Raw genomic sequence first — 15,302 nt, 5'->3', positions numbered from 1 at the left:
AGATGCCGTAAAGCTGCGATCAAATCGCATGGCATACTTTTTGAACCGTGTTACGGATGACATAATAAGCTCTGCATTTATTAAGGTTATGCCTGTTTTGAAAAAAAAAAAGGCACATCAAGGTTTTTGGATAGGTGTGTGATGTTCCATACAAGCAAATTCATCTGCATAGTTCCTGCAGCATTGCAAGTGTGACACATCTACCGTACATTGTATCAAGTGTAGCAGCACTTTAATAACCTGGCTGCTGTTATGCAATCACTGTTTATGCATTCGTGAGCTTCATTCTAAATTGCCCTTCTATTTTGAGACTAGTCTAGGATGTGCGTGGCAAAGATTTTAATTTTTTTTCCTCCTCTGACTCAATATTAAAAAGACATGAACATAAAGTTTAGGATATATAACATGTTTTCACTTTTTTTTTTTTTGTGCTCTGCTTAATATCATTCGATTTTCAAACCTTACCTATATATATATATATTTTTTATACGGGAGTTATTTTCTGTGATCTGTATTCTTGTGACACATGGCCCATAAGGACCATTTAGATGCCATTTTTTCAAGAACATACTTCAAAAATATAACAGATTACAATTTAAACAGTAACATTTGATAGGTCTCTCCTAATGTGTAAATATGCTATATTCAAATTATGTGAGCATACGCCAATCTATTGATCTTGGAGTTTAAGTGATATAGTGTGATTTTTATTTTATTTTTCTCACCAGTTTCCCATATCGCTATACTGTATCAGGGTTCCTTAGTGCTTGTCACGTTAGATGTAGGAACCATGCCGTATCTAGGACCATTTAGCATCTATTGCTATGTGTGATCTTTTAAAGTAGGCATGCAGTTTGCCTGTGGTTCAGAATAAAGCAAACCGCATAGGATTGCATCTGGTGTGATTGAGCCATGACTAGTGAACTTGTACAACCCACGTTCTACTGTCTGAACCTAATAAAATGCTAAATTTTTATGTCACAAGTTTTTAAATGTAAGCAAAGTTATAGTGTGGTCACTATTTCCCCACACTTGTGAGATAATTTGGAATGCCCAGCATTTTAAAAACCTGATAAAACCTTTTTTTTCCCCATCTTCCCTTGGAAAACTAAAATAGGATAACCTTTTTTAGGAGTATCCAAAATGGCTAAAAGTGGATCTAAACCCTTACATATGCCCACTGAAGTGATTGGCCTCCGATGATACACAGAGAGATGAAACAAATCCTCCTGAATAAGTTGTACCTGTTTATCTGCAGTCTTCTCTTCTCTACACCCATTCAAAGTCCAGAAAACAGGAGGGTAGGGAACTGAAGTTAAACTCTGCAGAGCTCAGTGAGGAGAGCTCTGAGAGCTAATTGGAGGGCAGGGACACACTCCCCTTCACAAAGCACACAGGAACAGAGCGGAGGCTGTCAATCAGCTGTAGCTCCCCTTCACGTCACCGTTTTTCTCTTGGTGTCAGGAAAACTTGTCGGAAGTGATTCATGGTGATAGCAGAGGAACAAAACCGCAGACAGAAATGAATCTAAGCCTCTGTTCAAACCAATGTGATTTGATGGTTCCAAATTGCTTGCCAGCAATAGAACTCATGTCGCAGCGATTGTGAAAATGGTTCCTGCATTACTTTTTTTCCGATTTCATTGCAACTTGCATAGACTTCTGTTAAATGAATTTGCAAGCCGCAATGAAATCGGCAGTGCAAATCGCACTGTTTGGTTTTGTAATCGTGCTGAAGTAGTGTGATTTCAAAGCCGCACTGGCTCTTAGTACTCCGCATTGAGACCAGATCACACTATGGAGGGATATGCTTTGTTTGCTTTGTTCATATTTCATGTCTCAGGTTTACAACCACTTTAATGTTATGCACATGTAATTATGCTTGCAATATTTAGTGGGTAGAAATACACAAGTTGCCACTGCTGATTTGTTTTTAGAAGGTACAAATTTTAAGGCTTGTAATCCTTAACCTTCCATTACTGCTTAGCAAGCCTCTGATCTGGAACAAGGATGTGCAACTTGGGTGAAAATATGTGCACCTGCTTGTTAAAGATCAGCAGTAAAGGAAGGTTGAAGACCATTCTCACACCTTGCATCCTCAAAAACAAGCCAGAAAACTGCAACTTCCAATATTCTCCATTCTGGTAGGTTCACATGTGATATATTTTCAGTCTTAAAGGAAATGTGTTTTGAGAATGCTGGTTGCCTGGCTTTCATGCTGATTCGATACTTTTTGAATAACCCCCCAAAAATATACAGGTGAGGCGTTTTAACGCCACTCTGACTTTGGGTGCTACACACTTCAGAGTAATGAAGTCAGAGACAGCCAAGCAACCAGCATTTTCAGAGGGAGGTTAGCAGTTAGTCCCTATATTTCTTTCAGTTCTTTCTCTCCTTTAAAACCCTTCCTATTTACTTGTAAATGGTTCAAAGATTTTTCCTTAACATACTTCACGTGACTGTTAATTCAGAATGTTGTTGTTTTTTCCTTCTGCTCATCCAGTAGTGAAATCAATATCTATTTCAGAGGAAGGCATAATTGTTCTGTTAACAGATTTTTTTTTTGTTCCGTTATTATTCTATACTTTTTAAGAAGCCCAGACAATTTTTTTTAAGGTAGCCTTTTATTTGTCTGTTTGCACATGGGATTTCATGAACTGGTAGCTCTACCTGTAATTTCAGTTAGGCATTTTTCCTGATTATTAATAATAGATCTTGGAAATGGAAGGAAGGACGTTTATAATTGTTGATGTGACGATACCTCAAACAAATGCCCCAAAATACTGGTCCAAGGTATCTAAATAATTCAAGACACAATTTTTATATTGAACATCATAAATGATCTATACAACTGAACAAGAGATATACCTAGATAATATAACCTAAGCCCTCAAAATCCACTACAAACAGTTCGCCTATGGTGAACAAATCATGCAATATGCAACAAAAGAAAATATCAAAACATATAAAACTTAGCGCTTACAGTATATTACAGTTGAAGAATGTCTAGATATATATACAGTATATTTTCTCTTTTTAGGGCTTATTTTCACTTGGTGATCTTGCCAGTAACATACTTCATGTTCTAGGCTGTCATTGCTCTGTGCACTGTGTCTATGGAGGGTCAAGCATCATTCCCTAGGTCAGTAATGGCGAACCTTGGCACCACAGATGTTTTGGAACTGCATTTCCCATGATCCTCAACTACACTGCAGAGTGCATGAGCATCATGGGAAATGTACCACTGGGGTGCCAAGGTTTGCCATTACTGACCTAGGCTGTGCTTCTGATGTGAACAGCAAAATTGTTTCCATTTACTTGTCTCTCTTACATAGAAGGGCGTTACTTTTTAGTTTACAGAACATAGCTGAGAAAGGTGTTAACATTGTTTGAGATTTCAGTTCAGTGCCCAGGACATTACAAAGATACAACATTTCTGACAGGATGAATGTGTATTTTTTCATTCTTGGTAGAAAATGTGCTGGCTAAAAAAGAAAACGAATGCAGCCACAGCCGCAAAGGACTTGCAGGCTGCAATATAATGCATTTTTTTTATTCTCAAGTTTAGTGGAGTCTTGTACCATGTTAGCCATCGAATAATGCAGAAAGTTTTTGAAGTTCAAATGATGCCTTTTATTGGCAACTTAAACATCAGACATGAAATATGAACAAAGCATATCCCTGTATACTGTGTACTTGTCTCAGTCCAGAGCATGAAGGGGGTGATTTACTAAAACTGAAGAGTGCAAAATCTGGGGCAGCTGTACATGGTAGCCAATTGGCTTCTAACTTCAGCTTGTTCAATTTAAGCTTTGACAAAAAAAAAAATTGGAAGCTGATTGGTTTTTATGCAGAGCTGCACCAGATCTTGCATTCTCCAGTTAGTAAATCAACCCCTAAGTGTCATTTCTGTCTGTTGCCTCATTCCTCTATCTACATAAGTCACTTATGATAAGTTTCCTTGTCAGCACATGGCCTCTGACTGACAACCTCAGCTTTGTTCCTGTGTGAAAGGGGGAGGGGGGTCCTCCCCTCCAATCAGCTCTCAACGTCCTCACTGAGCTCTGCAGAGTGTAATTTCAGCTCCGTGCCCTGAAAGCTCAGACAAGCTGTATACATCCTGTACTTTGAACGGCTGTAGAGAAGCGAAGACTACGGATAAACTAGTGCAACTTATGCAGGATGTTTTTTTTCATCTCTGTGTATTACCTGAGGCCAGTGACTTCACTGGGCATATGTAAGGGTTTACAACCACTTTAAGTTACACAACAAGTAAGCTTTCAGGACTTAGATGTCTTCTTCAGGCATTGCATAATGGTATATTGTCTAAGAAAGGAACTCAATTCTGGAAAGCTTGCATCTTATTCTATTATTTCATAATAATCCTTCTATAGGAATATTGTTGTTTGGACCACACAGGTGGTGGCAAATCATCTGATATGTTTTCCTCTGCTGAAAATACTTCTTACAAACTAGTATTTTACAAGGAAGATGTCAGCAGGAACCAGCTGAGTTTTGAACCGTTTATAGCAGCTTCTAGCGATAATCGCAAGTGAATCTGGCAAGCTGCTTTTACCCAAGTTAACCGATGAAAACTTGGGTACAATCAGCCTGCTGGATTCTCTTGCAATTATCGCTAGTGGCTGCTACAGCAGCTAGCAATAATCATGGTCTTCTCCCCGTTGGGATAGCTTCCCTCGCCCTCTGCTGGGAGAGGGCAATTACTCATTCCCTGTCAATACAGTCTATTGACGGGGAAATTGTGTGAATTTCTGCAGAAAATAAATTTGCACTATGTATGGGCAGCCTAAGATTTCCCCATCCTAAGAAACTGGTGGCGTATGATGTACATTGTAGGGGATGCTACATCTCTGTTGCATTTATGTTAGTTTGATGGGCAATTGTTTGTTAGTAATAAATGGAAATGAGTGGAGCTGAAAATAAAATTAACAAGGGCTTACAGAATTATCTGATTGCAGGGTGGATGAATCTTGTTTTATGATGATTGAGTTGTGTGCTGTCTGGGGATGAGCAAATTTGTCTGAGAAGGAGTTTTGCATATTGGAATAAATGAAGTGCTAATCATGTGGTTTTCCTGAAAATTTGTATTTCTTTGTTTCCTACTTTAGGTCTATTCTGTCTGGCTTGGACTCTCCAGCCAAGACGAGCTCCATGGAGAAGAAGTTAATTCTCAAGAGCAAAGAACTACAGGACACACAGGACAAATGCCACAAGGTATTTAAACCAGCGTTTGGCCTTCCTGTTTGCTGCAGAAATTTCCTTCCAGTGCGTACCTGGGGATCAAGAAATTGTTTTAAACTTTTGGGGCGTAGAGCACTTTTCCAGCAACACTGCCAACATACAGATGCCCTCAGCTTGAAAGCCCTCTTTATTCTTTAAATTCTCAAGTGACTTCTCTGGATCGCCCACCTTAAATCGTTTTTAGGAAGCCTCTTGTTTGGGTAAGGAGGACAACTTTCTCCATCGGTGGAAACTATAATCTGATTTCTATGAGGTCTTTCAGTTTTCTCGAATAAAAATAGACTTTAAGGCCTTGTTCATATAAATCCTTAAACTTTACTCATTGTACATAACTTATGATCTTGGGCAAAGAAACTGGCTGGAATCTGATTACCCCCACATATTGGAGACTTTATGAAGGACTCATATGGTTTATTCTTGATTTATGTGATGATGAGGCAAACCGTCTTCTCATCAGAGCTGGATTTGGGATAATACTGAAGGGACACAAGCAGGTGAAAATGACTATCTTATTGAAAACCTGTGTGCTGTGGGGATTTTCTTCGGACTGTGTGTATATGTGAACAGCAATCCTGTGGATGACTTTGTGAGCCCACCATTAGAAGAAGTGAGCTCGCTGTGACCAGTTCTGTGCACTAGTTGTGGCAATATGTTGTTCTGCGTTTTAGGCACCAGTTTTGGCTCCCAGTGAGCTGGTTAAATCCTTTTTTTCATTTTGTGTATGTTACAGATGGAGCAAGAAATGACTCGACTACATCGTCGGGTGTCTGAAGTGGAGGCTGTTCTCAGCCAGAAAGAAGTTGAATTAAAAGCATCTGAAACCCAGAGGTCTCTTCTGGAACAAGACCTGGCAACTTACATCACAGAATGCAGCGTGAGCATCAGAGCATATCCATTATTGGATATAATGCCCACTTACTCCATAGATTGCTTAGAGTGGGCCTCAAAGTGGATTAGAGTCGTGAAACTTAATTTAATAACAGTGTAAAAGTATCCTTAATATTCAGTAACCTGTAGCAATCCGAGACCTGGGTTTGTGTGTATTCTATAAAGGCCCAGCCCTTATAGAGTGCTCAGAAGGAATCTCTCTGCTGATCCCCACTGAGCAGGTAGATGATAGGTCCGAGTTTGTTCTGCTGATGCAGAGCAAACATGAACACAGCCCACTGTCCTCTATGGGCTATTTGATGGAAACAGACCACCTGTCCCTTTCCATCTAACCAACCAAACGGATGGGGAACGTCTGTTTTTAGCGGACAGGATTGATTGGGTCGAGAGGAATGGATGGTTCGATCGGGTCTGCCTGAAAAACTGACAGACGCACCCAATCAACCCGTTCCTGTGAAAGGGGCCTAAAATGCAGCAGTGGCAATATTTATGTTTGTGTTGTTTTGATTTTTTTTTTATTTTTTTTTTTTTTTACTTCAATTTTTTTTTTAGATATAGATTGGACATTGACAAATTCTAGGAACTTTGTAGCCAATACTCCTTAAAGCATATCTACCCAACATCTGAGCACCACAAACCAACAATGCTATTTAATTCATTTTTAATATTCAAAGCAATCTCCCCCTTCCATCCATGTCTCTATGCTTTATTTGGCTTTATTTTAATGGCCTGTGGCCATTTTGAGTAAGGGCAAATTATGTAGTATTTGTAGCTCAGGCATACATGTAGAAGGGTGTGTTTAGCTGAGAAAACAATACTTCCCCTCCTGAAGACTGAGATGTATGGGATTGTTTGTATAGGAAGTAGCTGAAGAAATGTAAAAAAAAAAAGTTTAAAACAATTAACTATGCTATACTTTGCTATCTATTTACTAATGCTAGCAGCATAAGGATTAAAAATAGTCAATGTTGATTGAGAAAGTGAAGTTTTAAGAGTGACTCTTGGTTCCAAAATTTTAGGAACCTTTTTTAACAATTTGTGTAAGTAGACCTCGCCACTGCTTCTATGTGATGCTAGTCTCCACAATTAAAGGGATTGTAAACCCTTGTAGTTTCTCACCTTTAATGCATTCTATTCATTAAGGTGAAAAACCTCCTGTCATGCTGCAGCTCCCCAGTGCCCCCGTTTTACTTACCTGAGCCCTGTATTTTTCTCCTCTGGCATGAGCACACCAGCTCTAACTGGTGTCTAATGTCCTGATTGGATAGGTTTTTAGCACAGCTATTGGCTCCCACTGCTGTCAATCAAATCCAATGACGTGGGGGATGGGGCCAAATCCTACGTCAATAGATGAAGAAGCAGGCCCACATGGTGTCCCGAAGGAGAGCACTTCTCCGACAGGGCACTCGAGAAGAGGAGGAGCTACTAACGCCGATGAGGGACCCCAGAAGAGGAGGATTGGGGCCACTCTGTGCAAATCCAACTGCAAATTGGAGGTAAGTATGACAGGTTTGTTATTTAAAAAATAAATAAAAAAACAAAACAAGGGTTTAGTAACCCTTTAAAATCAGCTTTTTGTACACCCTCTAATAACATGTATGTATAGGGTAGTCATAGTATTTAAACTGTAGTTTAACATCAAAAGAACATGGACAAATTAACTTTGTTATCTTTGATGTAATATGTATTCTGAACAATGTTTAGGGTATTTTGTAAAAATAGTGTTTGCAACTGTTCACAAACATTGGTTATTTAGCACTAACTGGGCTTTTGAGTGATATCTACTCTATTAAACGTTATCATGTGTAATGGACACAGACAAATACAGCAGTGCCATATTTATACTAGATTTTATTATAGTATTTGATCAACAAACTTTTATCGAAATTGGTTTCTCAATGGGCCCTCTGCATTTCCACCCCAACCTTGAATGCTCTAATAGAAAGTGCCCAGTGCTTTTCTTACTACAATATGCTACCAGAGCCTGCAGAAGCAGACTTCTTTAGGCAGTGATATATAAAAGCACCCTGGCATCCGAGGTGGAAGATGCTAAAGTGCAGAACTGAACATATTTGCGGACCTCATGGCCCCTGCTTTACTACTTAGTTCCCAGGAACATTCACCTTAAAGAGGAAGTAAACCCTGATGGGTTTACTTCCTCTTTTTTTCCCTGCAAAGGTAAAGCATAATGGACTACTATGCATCGCATAGTAGCTCATTATGTGTCACTTACCTGACACAGGAGCCAGCGAAGTCGCCGCTGATCCCTGTAGTCCGCCGCATCCATGTTGCTGGTGGCGTCTCGCAGCTCCGACGAATCACAGCGGCGAAGCCGCAATGACGTCACTCCCGCGCATGCGCACGGGAGTCGCGTCTCGCAGCTCCGCCGCTGCCACTCGGCGAAGCCGCGATGATGTCACTCCCGCGCATGCGCACGGGAGTCGACAAATTAGGCAAATCCATTCATGGATTTGCCGCATTTAGTGCGCCTGCGCGCCGCTGTCTACGGCGCATGCGCCGTAGACAGCGGTGCCCATTTTCGGGCAAATATCTCCTAAACCATATAGGTTTAGGAGATATTGCTTGGACCTACAGGTAAGCCTTAATCTAGGCTTACCTGTAGGTCCAAGTTGTTTGGAAGGGTTTACTTCCTCTTTAATTTAGTAGAGCATAGAGCAATATACAAAGTGCAGTATCCTACAGAAACTATTTAAAATGATTTCATTTTAATCTTATTGATTGCTTTGGTTAAGTGCAGTTTGCTTCTTTCATTGCTTTACTTGGACAAGAACAACCTCCTGCATTTTTGTTATAGCTTATTTTTAGATGTGCTTTCCTCATGCTGGTATAAATTCACACTGTCAGCTTTAGGAGTAAGTCATGTATGTAAACTTTCATTAAGGGGTAGTTTACATTTGCTTCAAAACAAGGCTTCAGACACACTTTGTTAAAGCTCTCTGAATGCCAGTCAAAGCTCATATCTAAATAAATAAAATAAAAATGGTTACCTTACAGTCCTGTTTACACCTTGCTTTTGTTTGGTGCTTTGCTTGGGGCTGGGCTTTGCTTGGTGCTTTGGTGAGGCTTTGCTTGGGCTTTGGTGGGGCTTTGGTGGGGCTTCAAGCGAGCTTTGCCATAGACTTCGAAGACGCTTTGAAGCACAACTAAAGTGACATGGGTCGTAATTTTTGTAGCAAAGCAAAAGCAAGGTGTAAACAAGACTGCAAGCTAACCATTTTATTTAGTGACAGGAGCTTTCACTGGCGTTCAGAAAGCTTTAACAAAGTGTGCCCGAAGCCTTGTTTTTAAACAAGTGTAAACTAGCCCTTAATGAAGCCGAAGCAAGTGTAAATGAGCCCTAACTGCCATATTGAGCTTTATTTTTTAATGGTGTAAAGAGCATACAGCAAGCTGTAGTACCACTCACTAAGCCTACATACACTTATGAATAATAAGTCATCCCTTTTGCTAGTATTTATAACTTACTATTTATCATCTCACAGATGCCTTCAGAAGGGTAATCATTTTGCATATTTTTTTACACCCTTTATCACATTGGTAGGGAAAGTTTAATACCTACATTTGTTTTTCATTCAACTGTTCACAAAAGAGGGGGCTCTTTTACATTCTGCAACAAAATGTGCCTTAGGGTTCACGTAGATGAGAGTTCTATTCCTGTGTTTGCTGTGCAGCATTTCTTGACTAGAAGAAAGTTTCATCGTTCTGCATGTCAAAGGCAGTCAGGAGTCCGGGTTTGAGAAGCCCTCAACTATTCTGAACAACTTCCAAGGGGCTGAAAATGAAGAAGTTATTGAAGAAACTGCATATAGCAGTCAGCTGTGATTTTGCTAATAGTTAAAAGCTTACTTTAACATGTAGCTGGTTTATGTGCATGGCCCCACTTATACATTTTTTGGAGGAGTTTTTAAAGTCTTAGCATATTTTGTTAATGCGTATGATATTTTTAAAGATGGCTTCTGTTCTTTCCTAATAAGTGTAATCAAATGTATTATGCATTTAAAATGTTCCATTTTGCAGAGTTTAAAGCGCAGCCTGGAGCAGGCCCGAATGGAGGTTTCCCAGGAGGATGACAAAGCTCTGCAGCTCCTACATGACATCCGAGAACAGAGCAGAAAGTTGCAGGATATTAAGGAGCAGGTACATTCTATCTCCTGCATTAATTAGTTTAGAATTCTCCCAGGGAGGGACCTCACTGTTATGCCATTTTAAGATGTCTGACATACACTGCCTTGACTCTGTTAAACAAAACACTGTTTAAGTTGAAAGTGCACAATACACTTACATACTTTCGCTTATTTTTTACCTTTTTTTAAAAAATTTCCTTCTTGACACTGTTGTGTTTCAGAGTGGGACATGTTAGCTTTTTCAGCATATACAGTAGTCTCCCTCCACAGGATAAAGTATGATTCAGAAAGAGACTCGGGGGTTTAGTTAGCCCAGTGTTGGGTTTTGAGGCTAAGGTCAGTGGTTTAGGTAGTTAGTATTGAGGAGGAGGTTAAAGTGTTACTAAACCCAGGACCCTGCACTATATCTTGTCTCCCACAGTACACAACATGAAAATGCAATGATTTTAGTGAATATGAACTGCTAAATACCTTTTCTCATCAGCAGTATATAACACTAAAATTGAATAAATTGATTTCATTGCATTTTTCAGTGAACGTGTGCTAAATCTCTCTCTCCTCACTCAAAGTCCCAGGGCTTTTTTTATTTTATTTTATAACACTAAAAGAGGGGGGGTTGTTGGGACTTTGTATGAAGTGAAACACGTAGATCCCCAGCCTTATGCTACATCATTGCGATCATGTGGTTTTGAGATTAATATGGACTTCTGTTATCACCAACAACATAATTTATGTTCATTATGAATTGGAATGATTGTATCATTTATGCAATTATTACTATTATATTGTGAATCATGTTATTATGTACAATAAATTGTTAAGGAGTTACCTTTGTTTATCTTTTTATCCTTACTATGCTATGCATATTTGTTTAGAATCCATTAACATGTGATTGCATATTCAGTTCCCTTAGCTATGCTTCATACAGAGTCCCAGCAACCCCCCTCTTATAATATATAACAGGGATGGAGGCAGATGGACCTACCCACTCATTGCCTCATTTAAAGTCCCAACCCTCTCTCCCCCTACTAGCAGTATTTAACAGTCTTGTGACTGTCAATGTCTGGCCGAGCACTGGTTAGCTTGTCGAAAGAGTTTTCATTCTCCTCTGACTGTCTTAGGAGGCTGCATGACCCCCGACCCACTGCCTAGACAGTGCTGATTGGCCCTGTGCTGATGACATGTACCCTCCCAAAAAAAATTAAAAATCTCTCTAGCAATACACACCAAACTGAGCATGTGCAGAGTGTCTCCTAGGGCTCCATTCTATCAGCAGATGGATTAGGGATGGTAATAGAAGGGGAGGATCATAGAAGACAGGTTCAAACAACCTTTTTACACAGTGTGGAGGATTTTATCGCCTTAGGTTCCACGATGAGTTTAACAAATATGCTTTACTGCATATACAGGCGGATTTTAAGATTGTAAGTTTAGTAATACTTTAACTAAAACATTAGAGTGTCTCTGCCAAGTGATCAAAGGGCTCAGGTGAGTAAAGCGGGGGGGGGGGGGCGTTTACAACCCCTTTTTAAGTGTTAAGGACTCACATCAGCAGCACCGAAATAGCAGACCCCACACTTGAAAACTGCACCAGCAAGGGAACTGAATGAGGGACTTGGGTGACAATAACTTGCTTCACAAGGTACAGAAAATTAAAAACCCTACAAGATGGGTTCGAGAACGATACAGGGCATTCGTTTCCTAAAGTGGACTTTTTAAATACATTTTTACACCTGCTTTAATGGCTCATTATAGGAGATGCAAGTGGGGAGAATAAAATATAACTGGGTGCTTTAGTGCTATAGGAGATCGTTAGGAGCGCTTTGGACATTTCGGGCAGAACTGTTGCTTTCACTACTTCACTTCTACTGAGCATCAAAATCATAGTGTCAGACTGCCATTGCAAGAGTATAACATACTCCCTAACCTAACCCCTTCACACCGTTGTAACGCAAATATGCGGCCTTCAGCTTGAAGGGGTTGTACCGGGGTGATGCATGCAGCTGCACGCATCACCCCGGTAAGTTTATTTTTTTTATATTTTTATATTTTTTACGCAAGTCTGCTGGCCAGAGACCTGAACAAAGCCAGAATCTGCTTTGATCGGGTCTCTGATCTAGTAACCTGGAAGCAATGTCATGACATCACTTTCGGTTTACGGAAGACTTAAAGGCGCCAAGTTTAAAAAAAATTACATTATTCAAAACTGCCAAACTTGCCGTTTTTAATGCTTTTAAGTGCAATGGAGGAATTTGGGGTCTTATATTTTTTTCTAAAGGGACAGTGTAAACAAAAAAAAAATAAGAACAAAAAAAATGTAACCGCATCTCACATCGCTCCTTGCGCACAGCAGTGAACTCATACATAAGTCGCGCCTGTAAATGTAAACGGTGTTCAAACCACACATGTGAGGTATTGCTGTGATCATTGGAGTGAGAGCAATAATTCTAGCACTAGACCTCCTCTGTAACTCTAAACTGGTAACCTGTTGAAATTTTAAAAGCGTCACCTATGGAGTTTTTGAAGTACCATAGTTTGTCGCCATTCTACAAGCATGCGCAATTTCAAAGCATGACATGTTGAGTATCTTTTTACTCGGCATAATATCATCTTTCACATTATACAAACAATTGGGCTAACTTTACTGTTTTTTTTTTTTTTTTTCCTCCATGAATGTGCATTTTTTACCAAAAAATTGCATTTGAAAGACTGCCTCGCAAATACTGTATGACATAAAATTTTGCAACAATAACCTTTTTATTTTCTAGGGTCTCTGCTAAAAAAAATTATATACAGTATATAATGTTTGGGGGTTCTAAGTAATCTTCTGACAAAAAATACGGATTTTAACTTGTAAGCAACAAATGTCAACAAAAGGCTTAGGATGAAGGGGTAGGTGGAATAATCTCATGTGCCAGGGGCCTTTGGCACTGACATAGTCCAGGCTTTCTTCCCATGTTCCAAATGTTCTGCCTTGGAAAAGGGAAGGGGTCCCCAAAGAAAGGCATGTGAGCTGCCTTTGCAGCAAGATAATTTGGGTAGAGCTAGTTAGTCAGCTGACAGAGCATGTCTTTCTTTCTGGCTGTTGTAGAAAATGAATACTCCCACTGATACTGTGACTATACTTTCATACTCTTTTGCCATCAACTGTGTTCTTTTTAGGAATTTCAAGCCCAGTTGGAAGAAATGAAGCTGATGATGCACCAGTTAGAAGAAGACCTGTCTGCTGCACGCAGGCGTAGCGACCTGTATGAAACAGAGCTAAGAGAGTCTAAAGCTGCTGCAGAGGAGTTTAAACGTAAAGCAACAGAATGCCAACAAAGACTGCAGAAGGTAACAAATATTTTAAATCTTTATTATAACAAAAATAAGGCCTTTTAACATATGAAAATTGTGTAAAGTGCCTGCGTTATGGTACATACATTACAGTATTGACTTATAACACGCACTTTTTTCCCCTTAGAATCAGGGGAAAATCATGAGTGCGTGTTTACACCAATCCCTGCTGTCTCCAAGGGAAGAGGAGCGAGCGCCAATGAATTACATAGAGCCGCAATCTCCTTTGTACCCGGCGCTCCCTCATAGCCATGCCTCCAGGCCCTGCATTGGGCCACTGTTCTGTCTATCATATGAGCAGGGCCAGGAGGCGTGGCTGTGAATGACGTAACGCCAGGTACACAGGAGATCGCGGCTCTGTGTAATTCAGCGGCGCTCGCTCCTCTTCTACCCTCAGAGACGGCAGGGATAATCCAGCACTGGCGAGGCTTCAATGATGGGAAAGGTGAGGCTGCAGATGGGCACTGAACAGGCTGCATTTTTGGTCCATTTAATGGCTTTAGATGAACTGTGATCCTAATTTTGCTTCAAAGTTCTTTATTTAAAATGTACGTTTTTTTTCTTTCAACTTGCCTTTTAAAATTGGGGTGCATGTTATACACCGATAAATACGGTATATAAACAAGGGAATTGACTCAATGGGCTGTTCTTGATGTGTAAGGTAAAAAAAAAACTAAAAAAATGATACAAAAAATTATTCTTAGCGCTGCTCCAAAACATATACAGAACAAATAATTACAGGTAATTTAAAGTGCAGTGCATACATAAAGTGCAATCAAAGGTAAACTCCATTAGTGCAAATGGTGCCCAAAAATGTATTTACTTGTGAGTAATCAGCGTCACTCTGTGTTCCCCTCCTGGGTCCCCATTCACCAGCAGTAATCTTTGAACACACATGGTCTTTATCTTACATCAGTGATAAAGATCTCTCCTTCCAGCAGTAAACTTTAAAAGGACTCCAAGATCTTTGTTCCACATGTATGGTTGGGGTATCTCCTTCTTATAACTCTAGTATTAAATCTCCATCGCAGCGGTGTGAATATAGCACATAGCGTAATATTGCTAAGATTTATTGGTAAAATTACATAGGAATTGCACTTACATCAAAGCAAAGCGTACAGGTAAAAATCGCCGTCTTGGCGTGTTGTCAGCTGTCACTGAGCATTGTGTATCTATTCCCTGCTTGACGCGTTTCACCCCTCCCACTGGGCATCTTCAGAAACTATGGCTGCTCATGACTGCCTGCTTTTTTTGTTATAAATCCTGCCCACTACACCCAAACCTCCTACTCCTCTCATTAACTACGATGTTTAAAATTAGACTTCCTGCTTCTGCCAGAAGTATGTTGCCCGCCATATTGGTACTCCTTCAATCTCTAACGGATTTCCCGTTTACACAGGAAGTTGCGCGGTCACTATATTGGTACTCCATACTAAATACATTGTGTATTGCACCTGTCATCTAAGTACACCTATATTGTTTTAACTCACTTTCTGGTGGCATAGGAAGTTAAACGACCGTGATGTTAATATTTCTTAACTATTTGGTGTATGTGTCCTGCTCTACCAAGCCAGCTAGTTTAACTTTCTACGCCACCTGAAAGTGAGTTAAAACAATATAGGAGTACTAAGGCGGTCACAATTCACAATGTATTTATTATGGAGTACCAATA

The 15,302-nt window shown here is 39.9% G+C and overlaps 1 protein-coding gene across 6 annotated transcripts in view; it reads left to right on the top strand.

The window, feature by feature from the left end:
• Positions 1 to 15,302, top strand: part of CIT (citron rho-interacting serine/threonine kinase) — a 257,696-nt gene that overhangs the window by 78,426 nt on the left and 163,968 nt on the right. For 5 of the 6 annotated variants that reach the window (XM_077461438.1, XM_077461435.1, XM_077461436.1 and 2 more), the window contains 4 exons: positions 5,129 to 5,234; positions 5,992 to 6,135; positions 10,188 to 10,307; positions 13,457 to 13,627. In XM_077461438.1, the coding sequence (XP_077317564.1) occupies positions 5,129 to 5,234; positions 5,992 to 6,135; positions 10,188 to 10,307; positions 13,457 to 13,627 (541 nt within the window). Of the gene's footprint in view, positions 1 to 5,128; positions 5,235 to 5,404; positions 5,756 to 5,991; positions 6,136 to 10,187; positions 10,308 to 13,456; positions 13,628 to 15,302 lie in introns of those variants that run through there. The other variant, XM_077461441.1, reaches the window with a different exon arrangement.

Source organism: Lithobates pipiens, unplaced genomic scaffold, assembly GCF_037356315.1.
Source record: "Lithobates pipiens isolate NorthernLeopardFrog02 unplaced genomic scaffold, aLitPip1_a1.2 Scaffold_3, whole genome shotgun sequence".
Lineage (NCBI taxonomy): Eukaryota > Metazoa > Chordata > Amphibia > Anura > Ranidae > Lithobates > Lithobates pipiens.
The sequence above is the reverse complement of the archived record's forward strand: the minus strand, read 5'-3'. Positions and strand labels throughout refer to the sequence as shown.